This window comes from Etheostoma cragini, chromosome 16 (genome assembly GCF_013103735.1).
Source record: "Etheostoma cragini isolate CJK2018 chromosome 16, CSU_Ecrag_1.0, whole genome shotgun sequence".
NCBI classification, from domain to species: Eukaryota; Metazoa; Chordata; class Actinopteri; order Perciformes; family Percidae; genus Etheostoma; species Etheostoma cragini.
The window spans coordinates 4,335,166-4,361,744 of NC_048422.1; the positions used below are offsets into that span (position 1 = coordinate 4,335,166).

General features: G+C 39.0%; 1 protein-coding gene across 3 annotated transcripts in view; it reads right to left on the bottom strand.

Moving 5' to 3' along the window:
• The window catches only part of pkn3 (protein kinase N3), a 56,057-nt gene that overhangs the window by 27,787 nt on the left and 1,691 nt on the right, over window positions 1-26,579 (bottom strand). For 2 of the 3 annotated variants that reach the window (XM_034895511.1, XM_034895509.1), the window contains exons 2-7: window positions 20,454-20,718; window positions 12,744-12,913; window positions 11,535-11,655; window positions 8,129-8,280; window positions 5,129-5,342; window positions 4,299-4,481 (exon numbers count right to left, since the gene is read on the bottom strand). In XM_034895511.1, coding sequence (XP_034751402.1) covers window positions 4,299-4,481; window positions 5,129-5,342; window positions 8,129-8,280; window positions 11,535-11,655; window positions 12,744-12,913; window positions 20,454-20,718 — 1,105 coding nt within the window. Of the gene's footprint in view, window positions 1-4,298; window positions 4,482-5,128; window positions 5,343-8,128; window positions 8,281-11,534; window positions 11,656-12,743; window positions 12,914-20,453; window positions 20,719-26,579 lie in introns of those variants that run through there. The other variant, XM_034895512.1, reaches the window with a different exon arrangement.

Below are 26,579 nucleotides of genomic sequence, written 5' to 3' on the forward strand. Positions count from 1 at the left end.
TTGGCTGCTTAGAAATTAAGTGTTAACGAGCAGTTGGACAGGTGTACCTAATAAAGTGGCCGGTGAGTGTATGTCATAATAACACAAAAAGAGGAAGTGAAAAGGATCTTTTAAAAAAAAACAAGAAAAACATAACGAGAAACTAAGCAAAATTGTTTATTGTCATGGTGGGGCATCGATGCAATGCCATAAATAAGGTGCAGTCACACATACAGTAGAAGATGCTAATTTAACATCAGCGATTATTCACCTCCAGTCACCTCCAATTTCTGTCCATTCTGTGCGAGAGAAGGGACAAAAGAAAACCTTTGCTTCCGGACTTCAACTTTGAATGGCGAAAACGCAGCCAAACCCATAGCAAAGAGTTGTATGTGGTTGACCACGCTGACCCCACTTGGCTGTAGTTTTTTTAAAGATGAGTTAAGTTTTAAGCCAAGACGGAGGAGACTTTTATTGTTGGGGAGTCTAACCAACTGGTATCACATCTGCAGGCACATCTGCAGGCATCTGCTATTTTGCAAGTTCTCCCACATAGAAATCATGGACGGGTCTGAAATTGTCATTGCAGGTGCATGTCCACTGTGAGAGACATGATCTAAAAAGAAAAATCAAAAAATCACCTCATACAATCAGTAAGAATCCAACTACTAACATGGCCAAGACCAAAAAGCTGTCCAAAGACACTAGAGACAAAATTGTACACGTCCACAAGGCTGGAAAGGGCTACAGGGAAATTGCCAAGCAACTTGGTGAAAAAAGGTCCACTGTTGGAGCAATTAGTAGAAAATGGAAGAAGCTAAACATTACTGCCAATCTCCCTCGGACTGGGGCTCTGCAAGATCTCACCTTGTGGGGTCACAATGATCCTAAGAAAGGTGAGAAATCAGCCCAGAACTACACGGGAGGAGCTGGTCAATGACCCCAAAAGAGCTGGGACCACCGTTTCCAAGGTTACTGTTGGTAATACACTAAGACGTCATGGTTTGAAATCATGCAAGGCACGGAAGGTTCCCCTGCTTAAACCAGCACATGTCAAGGTCCGTCTTAAGTTTGCCAATGACCATTTGGATGATCCAGAGGAGTCATGGGAGAAAGTCATGTGGTCAGATGAGACCAAAATAGAACATTTTTTGATCATTATTCCACTAACCGTGTTTGGAGGAAGAAGAATGATGAGTACCATCCCAAGAACACCATCCCTACTGTGAAGCATGGGGGTGGTAGCATCCGGCTTTGGGGGTGTTTTTCTGCACATAGGACAGGGCTACTCCACTGTATTAAGGAGAGGATAACCGGGCCATGTATTGCGAGATTTGGGGGAATTTAATTCTATTCAATTTTATTTATACTATCAATTCAGTTCTAGTAGTTTCCTCCAGAGCAAGCAATAGTGCAACAGTGGCGAGGAAAAACTTCCTTCCCTCAGTTAGAGCATTGAAGATGGGTCATGGCTGGGTCTTCCAACATGACAATGACCCGAAGCACACAGCCAGGATAACCAAGGAGTGGCTCTGTAAGAAGCATATCAAGGTTCTGGCGTGGCCTAGCCAGTCTCCAGACCTAAACCAAATAGAGAATCTTTGGAGGTAGCTCAAACTTCGTGTTTCTCAGCGACAGCCCTGATACCTGACTGATCTAGAGAAGATCTGTGTGGAGGAGTGGGCCAAAATCCCTTCTGCAGTAAACCTGGTGAAAAACTACAGGAAACGTTTGACCTCTGTAATTGCACACAAAGGCCACCGTACCAAATATTAACATAAATTTTCTCAGGTGTTCAACTACTTATTTGCAGCTGTATCATACAAATAAATAGTTTAAAAAATCATACATTGGGATTTCTGGATTTCTTTTTTTGGATTATGTCTCTCACAGTGGACATGAACCTACGATGACTATTTCAGACCCCTCCATGATTTCTAAGTTCAATGATTTCCTCACTGTTTGTGCAATCCCAGCTTTAAAGGGTAGCTAGCCTTAAGTGATGGTAAGTGACTGATGGGAACAACAATCGTTTCACTGTTCCAGTATTAAGCGAGATGTAAGTTAATAGGGCAATTTTGCAGCTTGTATTTACCTTAAAAAAGTGCTTTGAGAGCCTCGGATAAATATTTTAAGTGTCTGACAATGTTATCGAAAGGATTTCTTTTTCTTTAATTTTTAAATCATCAGCAAAATTGCGTTCGCGAAACCCACCAGACTTCATGTAAATAAACAGTAATTTCAGCATCGTAAATCGTAAAACTTAACTGAACCGTCACAACTCTGGTTTTGGTTGCAATAAACACATAGTTTACCTTTTTACATTTTAAAATTTGTTGGCTCTATACATGCTAGAAATATTGTTTTTTTGGTTTTGTTTTTTTAAATGGAGTCCAGTGGGTTCAGTGCTAGTGACCTCAGAGCTGTTTCTGGTTAAACAGAGAGGTCTTAAAAAAGGTTTTAAAAAAGCCTATATCAGTAGGTATCCTTTTCATAAGGTTGTCAGACACAGAATAATAATCTAAGCCTTTCAGTGGCAAAATAAAGCACTTTTAGAGGTCCAAATTCACAATGACCAGCCCACTTACACTTAATACTGGACCAATTTCAAAGATTGTTGTTCCTGTAATTCACTTACAAAATAATGCAAGAAAATAGGGTCTAGGTTGAAATAACGGTATTTCCTCTTTAAGTGTCAGGAGCAGCTTCGTTCTGTCTAGACCTTTTTTCAGCAGGGTTTTGGCTCTTAGGTCAATAAGGCGCTGCCCTAAACTTCTGATGGGTAGAGTTTTCAGGGGCTGTATGTAGCCTGAGTGTATGTTCTGCAGACACTGATCTTAAAACTACTAACTCTCTTCTTCACGTTTTTGGGGTTTATTTTGGGGTGTGAATGCAATATTGTAATAATGAGATGCTACAAAACATGATTCAAAGCTAAGAATACAAAGGACAGTTTTTCTAATCTTTCTTATTTTCTATATCTGTCATTTGTGGTTTGAGATATAAATAGTGCATTATCTCAGTTTCTGTTTTCCGTCGATTCAATTTATTATAAAGTTCAGGGTTAATGCAATCATAACAGTTTAGGCTCGGTTTCTAATTCTCGAGAATTATTTTCTAATTCTATTGTTAGAATTGTTGAAGTCACTAAGACCAATTCTTATTTTAAAGTACTTGCTAAGTTAATATAAATAAAGTTTTTATAAGTGCTGTCAGTTGATTGCGTTATTAACGGCATTAACGCAAACCTATTTTAACAGCGTCAATTTTCTTTAACCAAGATTAACATTCTTTTTGGCTAGTTTTTTTCACAACGTTTGAAAAACTACAACACCGCACCGGATCTAGCTAGACCAGAAACTAAACAACAGGCACGCCGCACACACACCGTCTGGGCTCACGAGCCGGCCAAAGAGTAGTAACGCTACGTTTTGAGTGGATGGCAAGAGTGAGACGCCGAAATGGACACCAATGGGATTCTGAATGGAAAGTTTACTTTTAAAAAGTGTCCAAATGGTTCCATTGACAAGACCAAAGTGATATGTGTGTGTTGTTGTTGTAAACAAAGCTATCATCGTAGCAAGTACAGTCTGAAATACCAGTTGATGGCCGAGCACACAGCTGATGCCAATTCTCTCCCCCCGCTTTTTTTTCACCCTTTTATTGATGAACAGTGTTACATTGTGTGAGAGATCATTATTTAAGTAAGAATGCTACGTGTGATACTAAACACTACAGTAGGCTATATGCCAATGTTGTTTTCAATAAAAAAACATTTGCACAAAGCAAGCCGATCCATTTTTACATGTCGATAAGAGCATTAAAATGAGAATTAATAATGTCACAAAAAGAAATCAAGGGACATTTAGAATAGTTGAAAATGTGGGATTAATGGGCACCCAGATAGCTCAGTTGGTAGAGTGGGTGCCCATGTATAGAGGTTTACTCCTCGACGCAGCCGGCCCGGGTTCGAATCCGGCCTGCGGCCCTTTGCTGCATGTCACTCCCCCTCTCTCTCCCCTTTCATATCCTCAACTGTCCTATCAAATAAAGGCCTAAAATGCCCCCAAAAAAAATCTTAAAAAATAAAAAGAAAATGTGGGATTAATTGCGAGTGAAATATGACATTAATGCGATTAGATATTTTAATCGTTCGACAGCACTAGTTTTTATCACAATCATCACACAGATACAACAAACACAAACCATGAACAGGCAACTTACAATGGCTGCATGATTTAGATAAAGGGAAATTAAAAGTAAATATTAAAAAAGTTAATTAGCCAAACAGAAAAGTGTTAGTTTGAGTATTGACTTACATGAGAGGTCCTCAGCCTTGGTTGTCTTGCCATTAGCACTGCGTCCTGATAGGCCGGTTTTCACCTTCACAGACTTTCCGTCTGAGATGCTTACAGGGGTGGCTAAAAAACTGGTCACATGGCCACGGCCTGGAACGGATTCCATCAGGTCTTGGCAGCCCATTAAACATACCTCCAATCGACCTAAGGAAAGGGAATTCAGTTTTCAGAAAACCCTATGTTAACTTTAATGGGAAACTTAATGGGAATTAGTTTACTTGATGAAGAAAATGTAAATGTTCTAGAGATCACAAAACAGGTCAGATGGGAAGTTCATTCAGTGGTGGAAGCGGTAATAAGATCTCTTACATAAATAAAAGTACCAGTAAGAATGTAAGAATAATCTGTTACAAGTTAATAGGAGAAGAAGAAAAAAACACCAATCTGTTTTCAGTTTTTTTACTTTCCTCTAAATTTTGATTTGTTTTGTGAAATAGCAAATTTGACTTTTAACATTATTTAAATGAAATCAAGCACTTTAAAGGAAAGAGAGAGAGAGAATGAGAGAGAGAGAGAGAGAGAGAGAGAGAGAGAGAGAGAGAGAGAGAGAGAGAGAGAGAGAGAGAGAAGGGGCCTAATCCAGCAACTACATCTTTGTTAGGGACTACAAGCCAAAAATGTCTGGGAACCACTGGTTGAACCTTTAACAATGGATTGTAAAGTAAAAAAATGTAAATTGAAACTCAAGTACAGTATTTAAGTATTAAAGTAAAAGCACTATGTTACCTTCCACCACCAAGTTATAAGAAATTGAATAAATACTCTGTATATTGGAATATATTAGTAGCAACCTGTTAGACTGGCAGGTTTGAAGAAGAAGGAAGAACAGGACGGAGCGTTGGATTGCTTCTTTGGTAGTCCATAGGAAGGCGAGGATCCCAACAATAGTTCCTCCTTAATGGCACCATGCTTGGGATGGTCCTGAGGTAGCTCACTTAAACGTCTCTCCAGGGAAAGGCGTAACAAATCCACCTTCTGAGATGACTCTTGCATTCGCGCCTGGGCCTGAGGGACACAAAACATTCTTAAGCAAAAAGTCTGAAAAAAGTATTTTTATCGGCAATTTATCAGCTTTGACAGTGTCACTTTTGGTTCCGTCTTTCTTTCTCTGCGCTTAATTGTGATATTTTGTGATCATAGTTGCAATTAATGTTGATTTTTTGTCAAACAGAAAATCATTAATTTACAAAAAGAGAATATGTTACAGTGTTGCATTTCAAGAGATGCGTACAGTAAATTAGCCTACTTTGGATGTATCGTGAGCTAAACTTGGTATCACGGTCACTGTGTCGCGAGTCAAAGCATTACCAAGTGTTTGTTGTAGCAACCAACATAATAATAATAATAATAATAATAATAATAATAATAATAATAATAATAATAATAATAACAGTTGAGCGTTATATAGTGCATTTTATGAAACCCAAGGGTGCTTTACACAAGTACATGTACAGAGGGGACGAGACAAAAGAGAAAATAGTAGGCTAAAACAAACAAAAGAAATACAAAATAGGCACTGAATGGAAGAGGGACGTAATTTCATGTAGATTACTAACGTACAACCACATCTCGCCTTGTAAAGTTATTCCATGAATGAAACAGACATAGTATTATTAGATACCTGTCTAGGTGGAAGAGGGACAGTCACGGTCTGTTTTAAATAATTTACAACCCCGTAATTTTCTCCATCTGTTTAAAGCCCAACCAAGTTTGACTTGGTTTTTTGCCCGTTGTCTGTCACTCTCCCTTTTATCCTTTAGTTTTTGTGGGTTAATTTCCTTTTTTTTTTCAGTGATGGCCCTGTCCCAGAATCAGACATAATTACAAAAGATAACTTCTAAAATAAAATTAAAATATGTCTTAACTTAATAAAACTGTTTCATAAAATAAAAGTCTACAAGTGTTTTTAGATGAACTTGCAGGCTGCAGTGTGTTTATCCCTGCAACCACCAGCAGCCCTCATTCTGTCATATTGCTTTATACGTGGACAATGGACTAATTTGCCTAGCGAAAAGTGGCTTATGGTTCATGAGCGAAGTTAAGTACTTAAGTTACCATGGTAAAATACCTCGGGAAAAAATATTGTTTTGCTTCTACCCTGATATCTTTTAAACAGACAATAAACGATTAATGTATCCCTATGTTTTGACCGGATATTAAACATTATTGAAATATTATTCAGAGCAATCTGCTTTAATTAGTGTAGTCTTAATGTAACTAGAAAGACTATATTGGCTATATTACCAAATATTCTGGCCTCTCTGGAGTAACTATAAAAAATGTTAGACCAGCTTTTTTCCAACTTACCTTCTCTGTGTCTTCCCATGTTGCTTACTTGGCAACAAACGTACGGTGTCAGAGACTGTTTGTGTGGTTGTGTGTCTATGTTGCCTAGTAACAAACTTACATTAGCTAAAAAGGGGGTAAACTTGTTTTTCTTCCTTCCCTCACATCTCAGATCCTCTTGTTGGAAATACAACTTGACATCATGACTTTGAGTAAACACACACAATGACTTTATTAAGCCGAGTGGCGTGTTATTTACACCCATTTTGAGTTATCCGCATCTATGCTGTGTACAGCGGGCGAAAACATGTCACTTGCCGTATAATTGCTATTTGCCGTGTTATTGCCACTTGTCATGTTGTTGCCACTTGTTGTGTTGTCGCCACTTTCATTGTTGACGCCACTTTCCGTGTTATCGCGAGAAGAAAGCAACAGTTGAGTTTTGGAAATGTGACAGAAGAGAACAAGGTTGGGTTTAGGAAAAGTACAAGGAAACCAACTGTCATGATCCACAGTCTCTTGGGTGAAAGTCCTGCATTTACCCATCCACCACCGCGACCAGATTTTCACCCTTTCATACTACTCGCTACAGCGTAAAATTAACACGCCAATGGAGTTCAAATGGTGCTGATACACTAAAAACACGCTAATAATGGCATATGAATATGCGTGTCATACAAACGCCATATAATGAGATTAGACTGGAAAATAATACAAGGTGTGGCGTGTGAGCATGTGAACTGCTTGAATTGTGTCTGTCTCAGTCAATGCGTGAGGCTTGAGAACCCTGTATACAGATAATGAGCCAAACTGAGCGGTCATCCATCTGGCTATAGCAATGTGCTTTCCTACAATGTGACAAGAGAGTGAGAATTAAACATTAAGGGTTTCATTTTACTAATCTAATGGCCGGCTGGTTGGTGAGCTAGCTTGATTGGTGCAGAGAGAAAGAGCTCTACATTACAATCTATTCAATTTCAAGATATAGGATTTTCGTTTATTTTGTCAATTATTTTTTTATTTTTTTGGCAAAACTAAGGGCAAAAAAGGCTGACGCATGGCAACGGTGTGGAACACACTAAAAACTAGCTGAGAGTTGCCTTGGTGTGTCAGGGCCTTAAAATGCACTAGAGGTAAAATAGTGTTAGAAAACTTGCTGTAGCCTGTACTGTTTTCTTGACGACGTTTCATAGTTCAGGGTGGCGGAGGTTCATCAGTGGTTTTGTTTTGAAGGAGAAAGTTACTTTAGAACAAAAGCTTATAGTGTTGGAATGGGTTGAAATCAAAGTAGAATATTTGGCAAGTCCAAAGCCTGAGTAAAGTCAGAATACAAACGAGTCAGAGATAATAGAAAAGCGCCTTGAGTCCGGACCCAAGTACTACAGCCCTTCTATATACACTTGTATAACTGTACTAAATCACCAAATAGTAACATTCTAATTATTATTGTATCATAAAATGTAAATAAAAAAGTTAGAAAAAAAAAAATCCCAGCTGGTACCCACCTCTGCAAGTATGCGGCGGTCCTGAATCTTACGTCCACTCAGCTGCTTGACCACATTTTTGGCACCTTCTGCTACAGCCGATTCAATCTTCATGTGGTGCATGAGGTCAGCTATTCGCAGCTCCAGAGGACAGATCATCTCCACAGGTTGACCTGTGGGCAAGTGGTGCATGTAAGACTTGGGCTATATCTGCCTATTTAGACACACTCAGCTCCACCAAGGTACAGATCATGGGCACATGTCTATTGGCATAATATACTAGCAAGAGCCTATTTTTATTGTTTCATCTGTTTGTTTTCCTGAAACCATGTATTTCTAGTTTTTAGTTAATATGAACCCCAACAAAAATGGGTGTCACATGACCAAATGGCGAGGTACATACTTGGAAACAAGGTTCTACATTATATTGCTATATTTATACCTTTAGAGACTGTTGCATTTCAGTGGCCAAAGAAAGGTTGTATATCTGGGTTTCTTATTCCCTACCCAGTAAAAATACCAAGTTCAATAAATTATTTAATAAAATCTCTTGTGAAGCTAAGAGATGGACGACTCTCAATCTCTCAATAGCAGGGAAGGTCAATGTTATAAAAATGGTTTGTGTTCCAAAGCTGCACTTACTTATCCAATCTCTTCCTCTGGAGGTTCCCCTGTGGTTTGGTTAAATGGTTTTATATAGCATAACAAAGACATGTACATCATAAAGAAAGGTACAAAAAACATTTTAATAAATTACAAAGACCGAGTGATGGAGGAGGTTTGGATCTACCAAATATGTAAAATTATTACTATGCCTTTAACTTAAGACATCTGGCACACTGGTCACTTTCTCCTGAGAGGGGCCCCACCCTAGTAAGCAATCTGTTCTTGCCCCATTATTGCCCTTACAATGCCTGTCTGTTGAACTGTAATTGCATCAGACAAAAGACTTATCTCTGTACTGGTGTTATTAGATCTTAGTGCTGCATTTGATACCATTGACCATCATATCATAGGAACTATGATAGGAACTGTTTTAAGCTGGTTTAAGTCTTATTTATCAGATTGATCTCAGTTTGTACATGTTAACAATGAATCCTTCATGCGTGCCAAAGTTAGTCATGGAGTCACACGAGGATCTGTGCTTGGTCCAATCCTGTTCCCTTTATATATGCTTCCTTTAGGCAATATTATTAGGAAATAATTCATAAACTTTTATTGTTATGCAGATGATACTCAAGATGATACTTCAAATGTGCCTTCAGGATGTTAAAACCTGGATGACTTGTAATTTTTTAATGTTAAACTGAGATAAAACTGAAGTGGGGCCCAAGCTACTCCGTGACACATTATCCAAAAAGATAGTTACTCTGGATGGCATCACCCTGGCCTCCAGCACCACTGTGAGGAATCTTGGGAGTTATCTTTTATCAGGACATATTTAATTCTCACATTAAGCTAATGTCAAGTACCGGCTTTGCAAAAATCAGGAATATCCTGTCTAAAAATTATGCAGAAAACCTAGTCCATGCATGTGTTACTTCTAGGCTGGATTACTGCTGCTCGAAAAAGTCCATGAAGACTCTTCAGCTGATCCAGAATGCTGCTGCACGTGTTCTCACAGGAACCAGGAAAAAAAAATCATAGCTCTCCTGTTTTAGCTTCAATGTATTGGCTTCGTGTAAAAAAAAAAAATCCTTCTTTTCACCTACAAACCTCTTCTTGGTCAGGCACCATCTTATCTTAAATAGCTCATAGTACCTTCCTACTCCACCAGAGCACTGAGCTCCCAGAATGAAGGGTTACTTGTGGTTCCTAGAGTCTACAAAAGTAGAATGGGAGCCATAGCTCCTCTTCTGTGGAACCAGGTTCCAGTTTGGGTTCAGGGGGTCTCCACATTTAAGAGTATGCCTAAGACTTTCTTCTTTGATGAAGCTTATAGTTAGGGCCGGCTCAGGTGAGTCCTAAACCATCCCTTGGTTACGCTGCTATAGGCCTATACTGCCAGGGGACTTCCCATGAGCACCTCTATCTTAGTCCTCCTCACCATCTGTATGCAACCTCATCTCCTTAGAGCATGTTACTAACTTGACTTTTTTCCTTTCCCGTAGTCTTTTGCTCTCTTGCCCCTCTCTCCTCCTATCGCTTCCTGAAGGTGTTTCTGGAACTGTGGAGTCTCTCTCTCTCTCTCTCTCTCTCTCTCTCTAAGTTTTTCCTTGCCTCGGTCGCCTCGCACTTGCTCTTGGTGGAAATTGTTGAGTTTCTATAAATAACATTACAGAGTACGGTCTAGACCTGCTCTTTTATGAAAAGCGCAATGAGATAACTGTTGTTGTGATTTGGCGCTATATAAATAAAATTGAATTGAATTAAGGAAAAAACAAAACATCCAGTAATCTCTCACTTAAATGTTGTTTGGATTAATGAATTTATGTATAAAAAGTTTGATTGATTGGTTAATTGATTGATATTGGACTCCATCCAAATTGTTTAGGATTGGTCAGAAAGACACACCAATTATTTGAATTGTAGCAATTACTTCATTTCCTATGTTCCAGTTATAAGGCCTAGTAATTTTGGATTTGGACACTTGATAACTTTTCGGATTGCCGGGAACCAGGTTCAATTCAGCCAAGACTATTTGTTCTGGGAGACGGGTCAATCCTAAACAGAATGAAAAGACACATAAGACTTTGGGTCCAGACTAGTTTAATGATAGCCAGACAGATTCTTCTAAAATGATGGAAGAATGACAATGTGCTGTCAATCCAGGAGTGGGTTTGTGAAATGGCTAGAGTGGCAGCATTTGAAATATAAACAGTTTGCCAGATTGAATTCTACATTAGAAAATGGGAAAAGTACTTATGCTTTCCGGAGGGCTACTAAGAAGCTACGTGCTGGTCCCTATTGTTATCACATATACATATGTTTATTTGGTTTACAGTTTGCGTACAGTTATGGTTACTACCTCATCTTTTCTTGATTTGTGTCTGACTGGGGACGACTAAGACTACAACTACAAGATTTAATGTTGTTAAATGCATTGGTAATGTATATAAAATCCTGTTCATACTAGGGCTGGATGATAATTCAATATTTTTTTTTTTACAAAGCAAATTGTAACTACAATAATTTAACTTAGTTTTCAGTTTATCAGAATCTAAATTCATTCTTGACCTTACCAGTTATTTAACCTAAAAAAATCTGATCTAATGCAAAACAATTGCATTAATTATTAGTTTGATTTTTAAATGTGATTTAGACACATATTAAGGGGGGCTATGTGATCTATGTGATATACGAGTCTCGTAAATAGATTTGTCACAGTTAACTTTTTTCAGTAATGGTTATTTAATACTCTGTGCCAGTGGATATTATAAGATTAAGAAAAGAACTGTACATGTACTTTATGTGTGGTAAGATTTACCTTGCAAGCCATCTCGCTCGTCTCTGGCTTGACTGACTTTAATAATTTGCATGCGCAGGAGCTCAATCTTAGTGCGACTGTCCTGTAACATCTGCTGGGCTGTGGTCATCATCTTCCTGTCCTGGAAAAACAATGGGAGCTTAATGCATGTTATCCAATGCAGACAAATTATGATACAATGGGAGTGACAAGACTAGGTGAAAACCTGGTATATGGCTTCTGTACTGGGGCGTAGCACAAAATTCTGGGCCCTGTAGAAAGGCAATTTCTAAAGACCACAGCTATTAATTCAAAGCATCTTTTGGCCCTCCTCACATAAGAGCCCTGGGTACCCAGACCCCTTTTTTTGCCCCAGTCAGACGCCCTGCTTGAATATGGCCAATGTGCTATACTGTGACCAAATTGTTACACGGATACTCAGTGGTACCGTCCTTAATGTAAATTCCTGAATATAAATGTTCATTTGCAGTGTACTGTAGCGTTAACTCTGCTTCTCTTCACTGATGTCAGATTAATCTGTCAACACTTTGCAGGTTGGCTTAGGTTTGCCTTGGACCAGCTCTTAGTTATGCTACTGTAGTTTTGACTCTCTTTCCATCCTTGTTCTGTGTTATGATTTGATAATATAAATAAAATGTAATTGAATATTTGAAGTGATTATTAGAGTAATTCTAAATGGCTTAAGTGGCCCAAAAAATGTGCCATCACCTTAATTCAACAGTTGCATGACATGACCATTGCATGTGTCTTGTCCATGTATATTATTATTCATATGTATATCTTGTAGGTGTGCCCCCATGTAATTGATCAAGCTAAGGACCCTAATTTGCAACGCTGTAGTAATCAAGTCCAGACTCGGACTTGACTGTCTTTGACTCGTCAGTGGGATGCTTATTAAAAGAAAAACACTTATTGCTAGCCATTTATATCTATGTTCTCATCCTTGCATGAATATAGAGCAGTTTTAATGGTGTTTCATGTTATAATGCCCCATTACATATTTTATTTGTTACATAGTAAATATTGAACTTAAGCTAAACTTTTAAGAAAAAAAAAATAAAGAAATAAAGAAGAAAAAAAAATCGAATCATACTCTAGCATTTCTGTCAGAAAAATCATAGTTAAATATTTCCCAAAATCGTTTATCGCTTGTGTAAGTGTGCTTGTGCGTGTTGTAATGTTTTTAAATTGGGCCATATTGTACTGTACCTTGACTGAGCTGTTGGTGTAAGTCTGGATCATGTTCTCAGCACCCTGTTTGACTTTGGTCTCCATGGTAAGCTGTTTCTTCAGGGTTCTGACTCGACTAGCCACTGGTGAAGTAACCTCTTCCCACTGACATGACTCGGCTGATAGGTTGTATTCCTCTTCCAAGCAACCTGCATAAAAATAACCAAATGGTGGATTAGGCGTTCGCTTTTCTCTTTCATTAGTGGTGATTCATTTGAGAGGGTTTAATTACTTTTTAGTAATTGACATTTTAGTTATTCAGAGGGCATCCATTTTTGTACCCTGACACAATTCTGGGGTAGCGGTGTGCATTGTTGTCAGACACAGATACTGATGTTACAATTTCAATTACCTGTGCAATTTCTTTATTCCCAACATTATCTGTAAACGCATGAAAGAAATTCAGTTTTTGCAAGATCATTTACCTTTGTTTATTTATAAAAAGGACAACGCACATTAATTAACATTTTCTGCAAATGTGCCAGTGTTAGCCAGCTGGCAAATTTTCAACTGTAGAGTAGTCTTTTGGCAAGATGTTTTTAGAACAAGAGATCAATTAATCTCGATACAGATCACAATCTTTCTAAACCAGAAACTTGAACCATTAAGACAGGAAATAAATTGTTTAAGTCCCCAAAATACTTATTTGTTGTTTAAAGGTGGTTAACTATACTCATGCAGCTGATTACCAAGCCTCATTAGAATTAGTCCCCAAGTACTCCCGATGATTTGTAAAAAGACGTAATAATAATAATACATTAATTAATAAAATTTGTATAGCACCTTTCATACAAGAAATGCTTTACATTAAGGATATTGCACAATATAAACAGACATACAATGAACATAAAAAATGGGATAGAATGCCATGATTAATGAAAAATAAAACACACAATGTGCTAAACCTAGAACTGGGAGTTGATTAGTTTAGTTTAGACTAGAAATGAACAAGGACAGGTGCGTCCTATTTTAATCCCCCACTCCTGCCCCACTCACTATCACTCTGCTCTTTAACAGCCCTCTGTGCAACGTATGCTGTTACATAAAATAAAGAGATGAGGGGAAGTGAACACGGGGAAGGGAAACAACTAACGAACAAGCCCTTGTCTTACTGTTCCTCCGTGCATGTGATCAGTAGTGTTAAATCAAGTGCAGCGGATATTTATATACATTTCCATTTACTTCCTCCTTATTTTGCACCTTAAAATAGTAACGGAAATTAGGGGTATAAATGATGCTGCAATATGTAATATATTTACTGTGTGTTACCAAAAATTACCACAATATGTCATCAGATATTAAAGAAACATGCTAAGTTGAAATACTATCTTTTCTGGCAATAATGCTAAAGCCGGTATTTTCACCATTGAAATTTCCATTCCTTCACCAAATGTCTTTGTGTTTTCAGCATGTGTCTTGTTAACACTGCCCATTTTGACAGCCAGGGTGGGTTGCCAGATATACCTGTGAAATCGCAAACCCAGCACGCTATAGCTGTAACGTTAGTACAGCCATTAAAGCAGCAAACAAACAAACACACAACGCAGAACTGGCTAATTACCTCCTGAACAGGTACGTGTTAAGCTTCAAGCTAAATAGGGACGGGCATTTTAAGAAATTTCAAAATTTGTGTACTCGCAATGAATTAAATAGTGTACTCAAATTGGTAAAATGATCGTGACAGGTCTTGGCTAACGCCGCCATACTAACACATCATAACTGCTTATTTTGAGGACCAAGCAATCAGCCCACGTCTGTTCAGCGGCCAACTAATGGATAGTAATGTTAAGCCGAGAAAGTGTGTCAGTCGGGTGGAGAAGAGGGTGAGGTCATGATGTTTTAGTGGTTGTTGCAGCTATTTAAAGCCAAGAGAGGATTGTTGTCAGTTGGGTACAGAGCCCCGCATGAGAACGGGCTTTGTGACTGTCAACATAGCCAGCATCTGAAGTTAGCTACTCCGCTGTGCTGTAGAATAATGTTTGGCTATGTGAGACTAGCATCTAGCGGCGTTCTCAACCTGACAGCCTCTGTAAACTTCGAGTCTGGGGTGGAGGGCCGGGGGAGACGACAGTCTTCCGTATTTTGAATTTGGACTGCAGTTTAAACGCAAAATATATTAACCAATAACGCAAAAGACAAGGGACGGGGGCGTAACTGTCTTCTTTGGGAAAAAAATGTAATGTTAAAAGTACACAAGCAAAAATAGGGAGGCAATGGTGAAACCTGAGAGGACGTGGTTAACGTGAGGAGGTACCACTGGGTGCAACTGCACTGGACCCGTTTGCTTCCCTCCCTGTCTGTTTATGTAGGAAACCACCATTGTATTTTAGGTCATGATCAGAACATCCTGACCAGTTAGAACTGGACAAAATTGCTTTAAAGCCCAAAAAGCTAATAGCTCCAGGTGGTAATGGCTGCTAGAACCCTCTCACTGCTGCACTGTTGCACAAAGCCACCCACACCCTTAGAGAAGCATCTGCGGATACCACTTTGCGAAAAGACAGCAGTGGTTCCCATACATAGGCTCTACTACAATCAACAGTGTATTTTTTTTTTTTTTACAGCAAACACAGATCAGTGGCCTCCAGCCCTTCCCTCTTGTGAAGTCTGATGCCGCGTGCATGACAGCGTCAACACTATACTTTAGGCTCAGAGGAGACCGTTAGTAGTAGCATGGTGATGGTGGTCTTACAGTGGGATTAACTGTCCTGATTAACTGTAAAAATAAAAAAAGAAAAACTTTGCTGCCACACTGCTGCGAAAGCTCTCGAATTTAATTTTGCTGAGTCAGGTTTGTCACCCTGTCCTCCTCTCGTCCACTCGTCTTTATAATAATGCTGTCCGGAGCTAACCGCTAACAGAGCTAATCATTCTCAGTTCCCGTTCTCAATGCCTGTATCAATTAACTGTATTATGGACTTAAGCCTGTATAAAACCTAAGATTTTAATAAGTTGTCTTTAAGTTTTAAACCAAATCTCAGTTGTTTGACAGAAATCTGCTCAGAGGAGTCACGTGATCGGCTGAACGGAGATGGAAGCTTGAGGCGAAGCTCCTAGCCCAACTTTGCCAAGTAGTTGTTTTATATTGTTCCTACTCCGGTATTCTACCACCGTATGCTCGTTATAGTTACTTAAGGCGGAATGGCAAAGCAAAGCGCAGCGATACTGACACTACTGCAGAGGCTGTACTGGCGAAACAGAAAAGTTACCTCGAGCCACGCTTTTCTCAGATCCAGTCTCCGATTTAACAGGTGGGGATCAATGATTATGAGAAGAAGCTAACTGCTATCCATGCTCAACTAGCATCTCTGATGGCAAGCTTTGGTTCCCTCAGATCAGCCATGAACAACCTTAAAACCACAGTGGAAAACCAACTCAAGTATTCTGGACAGCCATGGCCACGCTTTTTGGAAGATGGAGGAGAAGCTAGCAGACATGGAGGACAGAAACCAAAGATATAACATCCGCATTGTCAGGCTGAAAGAGGGGCTAGAAGGTGCTAATGCTATCCAGTATCTCTCACGCTCGCTGCTTGAGTGGCTCCCGAATCTAGCAGATGTCCAGATAGAGATTATGAGAGCCCACCAGATTTACAGTGATAGGCCAAAGAAGAATAGCACTACCAGTCACTTGCTGTTTTTTTATGTATTGAAAAAGACGCCAGGCTTTTTGTCAGGCCATGGATTCAGCACTGGTCAAGGGTCTAGATTTTTTCCTGCTTTATCCAGCAACCCTGAAGATCAGGGAAGGCATCCAGTATAGAGCATTCACCTCCGCCGGGGATGCTGAGGATTATGTGAACCGGGCTGCGCCCTGTCCTCCTGCTGCGGTGGGGAGAGCTGGCGCTTTGGAATCTAGGGTGCCTTGGTTGAGGATCAGGACTGAAACAACTGCCTGATGAAGGGTGTGGTTTGACTTGTTCTTTTAATGTGTCCTGATTTCATCACACTGTTGCCTCATGTGATTACAGAGACTGTGTTTCTGAATGCTATGGCAACCTAGTTTAATATGGCCTAATCTCCACACATTAGCTGGGCCATTCCCAGGAAAGAGTTTCCTTCACAATGTGCTTGCTGTTTTGTTCTTTTTGTTTCTGTTGACAAGAAATGTGTTAATTCTATCTGACCATGAAGGCGCCCTTTTCGCCGCCACCATTGGCCAGCTAACTCAATGTGCAGTTAGATGGCAATTCAATACTGCTTTACTGAAAAATGTATCCTTTATCACTCAGTTTATTGCTGAATTCAGGATAATTGCAGAAATTAATGTTGTCTATGTAGAAGACCCCAGGGTATTGTGGGATATGAAAAAATACTTTTTTTTTAGGAGCAATACTAGGGATGAACCGGATACTTGGCTGAAACGAGTATCCAGTACGGATAAAGCACTTTTGCCGAGTACAAGCATTATACGAGTAACACAAGTCAATATCAGTACTCTGATTGAATAAAACTCCTCATTGGGTAGCGGACTAAGTCTGTGTTCTGTGATAGGCTAGTCACAGCGCCCCTCCCCTACACTATTCTGTGATAGGCTAGTCCCAGCGCTCCTTCCCTACACACATACAGATTCCTTCTGTTGTTGTGTCCGGCCGGCTCTGCTTACTCACACACACTCAAAACACAGAGAAGTGAACAGCTCTCTCCCTCAGTCACTCAGGTTTGCTGGTCGTTTCCGTTAACATTTAGGGTTTCTTCAGCTTCAGGTTTGTTTTTTACTTTGGTTCGGACTAGTACTTACTTAGTAACCAGTAGATTTCTGGTAAACCTGGGGTTTGATCAGACGTGGTACTTGGTAGATTGCGACTCGCGTTGCGTCTCTGCCTCTCTGAGTTTTTTTAGTTTTTTTTAAACCGCCTTCTGGCTCTTACCAGTTTTTTCCAGTGTCTGAAAACTTTCTTGCTTTATTTTATAAAAAAATTTAATAAAAAGGGAGTTGTGGTACAATCAAATAATATTACAAATTAAGATACACACACAGGTTACAAACTAATTCTACTGAACAGATAGCTTTAGAACGATCATTACTCAAGAAAGAAATAAACAACATTCTGAAACAGAAGTCTGAAATTCTTATTCACACAGCAAGATTGCGCAATTAATTTCAGGGTTACTTTTAGGGAGAAAGCTTGTTCACTTGTTTTCTACAATAACTGATTAAACGAGCTAGGGAGAGAGGGGGAGTGGGATGTATGCATGCTAGGCCTACTCACAGTGTGACGGCAGACTGATTATCCAGCGTCCAGCACGCAGGCTGGTGAATGGGTCCAGCACGGGTCAAATGGCAGGTCATCGTCACTGTGCTGCATTTTTATTAACTAGGATATTCTGGCCATGGGTCACATCTCTTGCCCCGGTTCAGTAGGCTCCGTCTCACACACTATTACTTTGCCAACTGAAGTGAGTTGCATTCAATAACTTCTTCTGCGTTTTTTGCCGTGGCAGCCAATAGCAGAGTTACCAGCGTAAACACTGGTACAAATACAGGTTTGCCTCTCATGCCTAACAATATACAGCTGTGTTAATCATAATTAAAACTGTAGACAAATGTCAGAAATGTTGACCAGCGCTGTCTCTCTTCGTGTTGCTGGGAGCCGTGTGTGAGTGAATGGGGGCGGGGTTGCACGGAGAGTAAGAGGAGAGATCCAAACACAGGCACGACTTTACAGCCGAAATTGGTCACCTGAATTGCTATGTTTGTGGAGAAGCAGCAGATGGAAGGTGCACCGGTGCGACCTAGTAAAAATGTTAGTCGCACACTAAAGACCTGTGAGCTAACAGACACTAACTAGCACCCTAGAGGCCAGTGAGCTAACAGACACTAACTAGCACCCTAGAGGCCAGTGAGTTAACAGACAAACTAGCACTGGTCACTGCTGCTGTCTGAAAAACAACACAGACGGGACAAAATGTTGCGTTTACTGGTAAAGTGGTAAACCTTGTGACCGACAAATGACCGACTGCTATCTGTTGTGGAATTTTCCTCATGTTACTCTATCCTTGTGACTGTCTACATCTAGAGGAAACGAAGCTGCGCGGTGCAGGGAAAAACTGTAACTGGCACATGATCAGACAGTGGTATCCGGAGCGGTAGATTGGCTTTGCAAATAAACGCGGAACGTTCTATGAACAGAATGACGTATTTAAAATATTGCTCAATTGCAAATTTAATTGTGGGAAGCCCAAATCATGATTGTGATTCAAATTGAATTAAATGTACAGCCCTAGTGTTTTCACTGATTTGTTGAACTGTTTCAATGTTTCTTAGTTCAATAATTGCAATAGTTTTCAAAAGTCAATGAGTAATCTTGTTACTTATGATTTTAATATTGATCAAAATGCGCATGATTATGATTTTATACCATTATAAAGTGACTGCACTGCTTCATGACCTAATTTTGCACATCATTTAGTATGTTTTGCTGTGTGTCAAGTTATTCCAAAGCCTCTGTCCAGTTTCTACAGGAATGCAGGGACAGAATCAGCTACAAAAATGTACTATTGGACACACACACACACACACCCATGCACACGCACACACAGGAATATTGTGGAAGACAAGTGGTTGCACACTTCAAAATGATTGACTCTAATATGTAATAAAAATATAAAATTCTTTCCCCATTTTTGCTAAGTCAACAGGTGTCAAAAAGGGGAAATGGGTTTGATTTAATTTAACACAATTGGTTCTTAATATTTTTCATTGCTATAATCAACGTTTGTGTTTTGACCCATAACACAATGCATGTAAATGGAACATGCAATTTCTCTGACGTAGTAATTGATATCAGCATGAAACGTGTGAGCCTTGTTTGGCATGCCGCTCTGAGGCTCTGTCCCAAATTTGGTGAAGATTGGCCATTAGGGGGCGCTATAGTCAACATACACCACTTTTGGCATTTTAACTCAATGATGGAATATTTGCAATGGCAATGTAACATAGAACTTGCAGCTCACAACTCTCCATTTCCTAAAGCTTGCCTCCGCACCCTTACGCTTTGGTTATCCCTTTTGCGTGCTCCCTGGGTAGTTGGGGGACACTCGTGCGAAGGTGGCTTGGACCCCATCATAACTGCTTGCAGTATTAGTTTATTTTTGTATCCAAGTTTGCATTAAATTGATACTTGCTTAAACAGGAATATTTTAGGTAGATATCAGAGTGCTTCAAGATTATTTCTGTAAAATATGGATTGATAAATACTGTATAAAAAAGGGAAAAGGGTAATGGAAAATCACATATTTATCTTTTTACATATTTTACTATTGACTTGTTTTTTAGTTTTTAGCTGTGTGAACTTTTTACCCCTGTTTAACAAATGGACCGAACTTTATAGCCTAACTTTCTTCTTCTGAATATCTGAAGTGCAGAGACTGGCTTTTCACTATCTCCCATTTCGGTCCCAGATTTGGAGGTCAGATGGACTGATAGTCGGAAGGGATGTTGATTTTAACCCCTCCCTCTTTCATTCAGCTTCTTGGAGGGTTAATAAGCAAGTGATTCTAAATTTCTGATCTCACCTAGGTATTAGAATTTCTGCCAAACTGTCCTCTGTCTTCTGTCCTCTCAACTTGATTTTCGTCTGGGGGGGTGGTGATGACTTAAGGGGTGGATGTGTTCATGTTGCGAGTTGAAAGAAATATTGTTAATTACAAAAGAAATGCACTCCAGCATAGAATATGTATTAGTTACCTGTGGTGTTGTCTTTCTCTGTGGCCATAGACCTGGCATTGAGCTCCTGCAGTTCCCAGTGCAACTTATCCAACTTGCGGTTTGAGGCTTTGAGTTGGCCCTCCACGTCGGATGCGTTCCTGCGATTAGTGACAGCTCGTCGTAGTCTCTCAGCGGCCTCCTTAATCTTTAACTCCCGCTGGATCTCCTGCCTGAGCAGAGTACGAGCATCTTCCAAACGCTGCTGAAACTCTGGGTCGAGAATATCCCCCTCTTCCAGACCTTGCTAAAAGACACACCACAACTGCTTTAATTTCTGAACCACAATGGTTGTATTTTTTATAATTCTTTATGTGTCACATAATATAACAAAATATTGTAATTGGGGCTTCTTGATTATGGAAAAAAATAATTACTTTGGTCAATATTGAAATCCCAAATATTTAACCCAATTAATCATTAACTTTTGGAAATGTGTTACATTTATTGAACTTTAACAGTGAAACAACTGGGCTCAACCAGAGCATTGGGCAGCCGCCCGGATTCGATTCCAGTCAAATATGAGTTTACTCTTAAAACGTAATGTACAAAAAAGTTATGTGATCGTTAGTAGGCCGGCTGTCTTTTTTTTTCAACAAATACATGCCAGTATCACTTACATTGAAGTCTTACACACTCTTCAAACAAAACATACAAAAATAGATATCAGGGCTCCAGACTGCAACCAAATCTCAGACTGTGCGACCAGTATGTTTTGACCCCCCCCCCCCACGTTAAACGTTGAAGGCCAACCTGCTACTGAACAATCTGAACACTGAGCAAGCAAAAAATTGACTCGTTATTCCAACCTGCGGCTAGTGTTCTAGTGCCAGAGTATACAGTATCACAGTCGGATGATGATTCAGAGTCAGAGGTTTGTGTGTCCACAGTCATGTCACTTCCCATCTGGATTACTGTAAATCTCTCCTCTTCCGTCTCCCTCATAAATCCCTCAATAAACTTCAACTGGTCCAGAATTCAGCTGCAACCTCCAACAGTGCCACTGGCTCCCGATCCAGTTCCATATCCAATTCAAAGTCCTCCTGTTTGCATTCAAGGCCATCCACAACCCCCATATTTGTCTGATCCCACGAACTCATTTATCCCTTGTCAATAAATTTAAAACTTGTGAGAGTTCATGTTTGTAATTGTCATAACACTTACTGGTAAGGAGAATTGCATTAATTAATCTTAATTACATTAATCTTACAGTAACGGTTTACATTAGCTGGTAATTTGCTGCAAACATGTAACATTAGCTCAGTAGCTTCTAGCTTTAAGACAAATACAGTGCAAACTACGATTGGCAACTACAAGGTAAACGCTACCAACTAATGAGCTACCCCATTATATGCAGTAAATTGCCTGTGAGAAAGGTTAAATACTACTGTAGACACACAAGCTTCAACCAACATATGAAAAGTCATAATAACAACACCATTGATAAACACCCACTAACTCAGTAAAGGTGGGTGTTAGTGTGTTAAATGGTCAACAGTTGTCAGTTAAGACCATGATGAAGAAACTACACCACTACAAAGTTACAGAAAGTATCTTCATGTTCTTCTTGTTCATGCTTAAATATACCCGGATACAATTCTAATCTTACCAGGGCTGGTTGGATAACTACTGGACTAACCTAAAGCTTTCTCCTTCTGTCGGCAGTCTGGAAGAAACACCATAATTTAGCAGCTGTGTCTGATTGCCACATTGATATTAATGTGAATATACTTGTGTGTACAGTATATTGTAATGTTTGAATAAATGTTATAATGAAGACACACATATTATAATGTTCATTATAACATTATAACATCAGTTAATGTCTTTTTAGAGGTTGTACACCTAACAAGTTATATTATACACACACAACTAAAAACTTAAAGACACAGACAAAGCAGTTATTTTAATGCCTTTATTTTTTGAATGCCAATTTCTAATATAGCAAATAATTTATACAACATCTCTCTTTGGCTTCTGTCTCCCTGCTCTCTTGTCTTTTGCTTTTCTCTCTCCTCCTCCTCCTCCTCCTCCTCCTCTTCCTCATCTCTCCCTTCTGGTGCAGCACACAGCCCTGGTTTGTCCTCTGGGATCGGGGCACCAGACTAATGCAGACTGCCATAATGCCTCATCCATGTTGGCAAACCAGGGCCAACCTGCTGCTGGAGCTTCAATCCTCAGTGACCGCCTCCGTCTGTTCTTAGTCCCTGTTAAAAGACAGCAAACACAAGAAAACAATGTTTACCGTTATGAATGCTATAACGTAACGTTACGTTATACTTTTTACGTGGGACTCTACTCATACATTTTAGCTTCCATTTAACGTTGCTAGTAAAGTAAACAAGGTGCAGATTTACCTCCCATCCTCAGCTACAACTAATAAACACAGCAATTTCTAAATCTCTGCTAACGTTACGCATATACGGTAACGGCATATCAAAAAAGATGAAAATGCCACCGGACAATAAACTTTACAAAACACAAATGGCCGATAAGACCAAACCAGCTGACAGCCTAATGTTAAGTGATAAATTCAGCGTTACATTAGCTTGTGATGCATCTAACTTGGAATTAATAGCAATTTGTACCAGCATTAAAGCGTTTAACTTTACATTAATGTAACACATGGTTATAACAGATGTACAACCAACACTAAAGATACTTACATTTAAATGATTTTTGTCCCGTCAACAATGCCGCTCCAATTCTTCTTTGCTCCGCTTACGTCCGCCATTGTTGGTTTTTTAACAAGCTGGCCAAGCCGCACCTTAGCATTGAGGGTGATTTAGGAGTGCGAAAGATACACATTGATCTGCGCTCGATTGCTCTTCCTTCATCCTTCAAGTACCCGGATGTCTGTCATAGTAACTTGAAATTGTAACTTGAAATTAAACTGAATTTGAAATGTGAGTTTAATTTTCACTGATGATCATATTTTATTGGATTTCAGTTCGAAAAAAAATAAGTTCAATTTCAAACTATACTATTCAGATTCAGTTTTTCAATGCAATTTCAGTTGGGGGCCACTGGGCTCCTAGTGAAAAAAGTAGTCTGGAGCCCTGCATATGGATTTCAGGAACTGAAATTCAAGTTTGCAATAAAAGAACCCTCAGCCTAGACTCCAAAAAAATGTTAAATTAAAAAGGGACATTTAAATTTAGGCAGGTGCAACATTAAAAAGGCCAGCACTAGGATCAACTGAGTTGGTAACGCTTTATTTGAAGGGGTGTGCATAAGACTGAAATGACACTGTCATCACTATGACATGTGCCCTGTCATAAGCATGACAAAAGTCATTCTGATTGTTCATGACTGTTTTTTTAAGTGTCATTTGGTAAATTATGAAACATTTAATGCAAAGTTAGCATTGTCCGAGATGTCTCTGTTATAACAACTTGACATTAAGCAAGACAGTACAACCTGTCAATGTCTTTGTAATGACAACTTGACATTAACCATAACCAGCATAAGTCATAAATATGCCATGACAGGCCCAATTATCAAACTTTAACAAACTATTTAGCTTAATGTCATTAAGAGGTTATTTTTTACATTGGCTGTCATTAGAGAATTATAATTGTGTCAAAAATACTTTTCATTAACCTCAAGTAAAATAAAACAATATATTGACTAGTCGACTGGGAGATTACAGCCCTAATAGCTACATTCTCTCTCTCACTCTTTTTTCACAGCTCTCTTATTGGAAGGACTGACACGAATGTGAGACACCAGATGGGATTTGTGCTTTAGAACATAATCACTTTGAACGATAAATGAAGCTTAATTTCTCGCGGATTGCTGTACAATGACAAATTCAAGTACAAAACAACTCTCAACTACTGACAGAAAACACTTGGTTACGTTGTAACCTTGGTTCTCTGAGTGATGAGACTATTTCCTCACCATACATATGAAATACGTAACAGTGTAACTATTAGTACAGGAGGGAAGCCAGTCATTTGAGTAAGTGGCCAACCTTTCAGTGCTCGTTGTTTATTTTGTGACTTTTGGTTGGATAAAAACAAAAAAACTGTTCCAGTCTTAATTTTTTTGAAGTGTTAAAATCTTTTTTGTCTCAATCTTGTGAACCCAATGTCTTGTCTCCTCAGCAGGGTGTCTCGTCACATACCTAATATGCACCTAATGTAGATGATCAGGAAAAATGTTTTATAGATATAAAAAAATTACATGTCGTAGGGGAAAGACAAAATTGTTCCTGGGGGCAATTTTAATTTGATGATGGATACAGTTCTTGACTACAGCGGGGTCACAGCACACGGGGCCCTCAGAGCTTCTGTCACATTACAGAGAATTTGTAAGATTTTGAGTTTGGTTGATATTTGGAGTAGAGCCCAACCGATATCATCGGCCAATATTAGGCATTTCTCAAACTAAGCATTCATAATGGCCGATTAGAAATAAAAATAAGTCTTTTTAAATATTCATTCATCAGAATAATTTATAATGACAAAAAAAACTATTCTGATAAATGAATATTTAAAAATAAAATAAAAACGGACGGTCAACCATGTTATAAGTGTTGGCGTTGCATTGTCTGTCTACCAGAGGGCGCTCTACAACGTCCCTGTTAGTGTTAGTTTTGGTGTTGCATAGTTTGTCCACCAGAGTGCGCTTACATCCCTGTCACTCCCCAATGTGAGTCAAGTGCAGATTGGATTTGCGCATGCTCAGATTTAAATGGTTTACAGCATAACATGTCATTAGTTTTTTACGTGTTTCTGTTTTTTTTTTTTTTTAAATATACAGTATATCGGCAGCTATATCGGAGTATCACATTTTTAAATTACCAAATATTTGTATCGGTATCTGCCTTAAAAATCCTTTATCGGTCGGGCATCTAATTTGGAGAGACTAGACATACAGTATAGTATAGTAGTAGTATAGTACAGTAGTACAAGACATATTTTAGGACAGACTTTTTTATGTCCAAATCACTGGCTCCCTCTGCTAAAGGATGTGTTATAGGAAATAATGTAATATCTGCTCATGCGTGGGTGTGCCTAGACCTCTGTAAAGGTGGCACCTGAAGTTAAAATAGAGTGGCTTAGGTTTGAGCTAAAAAAAAAAATACTTGGCGATCAATTGGTCCTTAGTATGATCTTCATGGGTGAGGAGGCCTTAAAACATTATACACATTTTTACAACATGCTTTAGTTTGTAAGAGGAATAGTGCTAAAGCACTGTAAGAATTATAAAGTAAAATCCATCATGCTGAAATAGAGATTAAAAAAAGAATCGCCACCAACATTTAGGCAGGCTTTGATTGTTTCTTTAAAAAGGTGGAGACTGTAAGAATTACCGCCTAATACCCCTAAAATAATTAAGATTAGTTCAAAAATTCTGACAAATAGATTAAACAAGGTTATTACTTCTCCAACTAATGCTGATCTGGTGGAGTTTATGTGTCATTTATACATGTTAATTTGGTTTATGGTTTATTTTGTATTTTGTTGCAAGTCTGATGAATGGTTTTGAATCCAGTAGTTACTGTGTCATCTTTTCTTGATTTTTGGTGGTGATGGCAAGGGATGGATAAGGATGTGTTCATGTTGGGAATTGTGTGCTTTTATTAAAAATTCAAAAGATTTTTTCACAAAAAAAACACTGCTAATACCAACTTTACTCGGCTTGGCTCGATTAAAAATAAGCTGGAGGCAGCAAAAAAAAAAAACACTGCTAGCTAAAGTATTTAAAAATGGCGGGTTTGTTTAGGCATTAGCAATGATGACGCAATGATTAGTGACGATTCTCTCCGACCAATCAGTAGTCTGCAGGTTTTAAAGTCACCTTTTAGTATCGCCTCAGCTCACTTGGAACCTTAATGGAGGTGATACTGAAAAAAAAAAAAAAAAAGTACCTGTTGGCAGGTCCCAGGTACTTTTTTTCACAACGGAAAACCAAAAAAGGCGAGTAATGGAAAAAAGCTATAACATTCAGAAGGTTAGTGGTTTGACCCCAGGATGTGCAGTTTGATCTCAAAGTGTATGAAGGTACCTGTAACAAGCAAAAGTGCACTGAGAAGCCGAAAAAAGGGTTTGAACCCGCAAATTTCCATTTGCACCTATTGTTTTTGTTTGGTTTTTATAT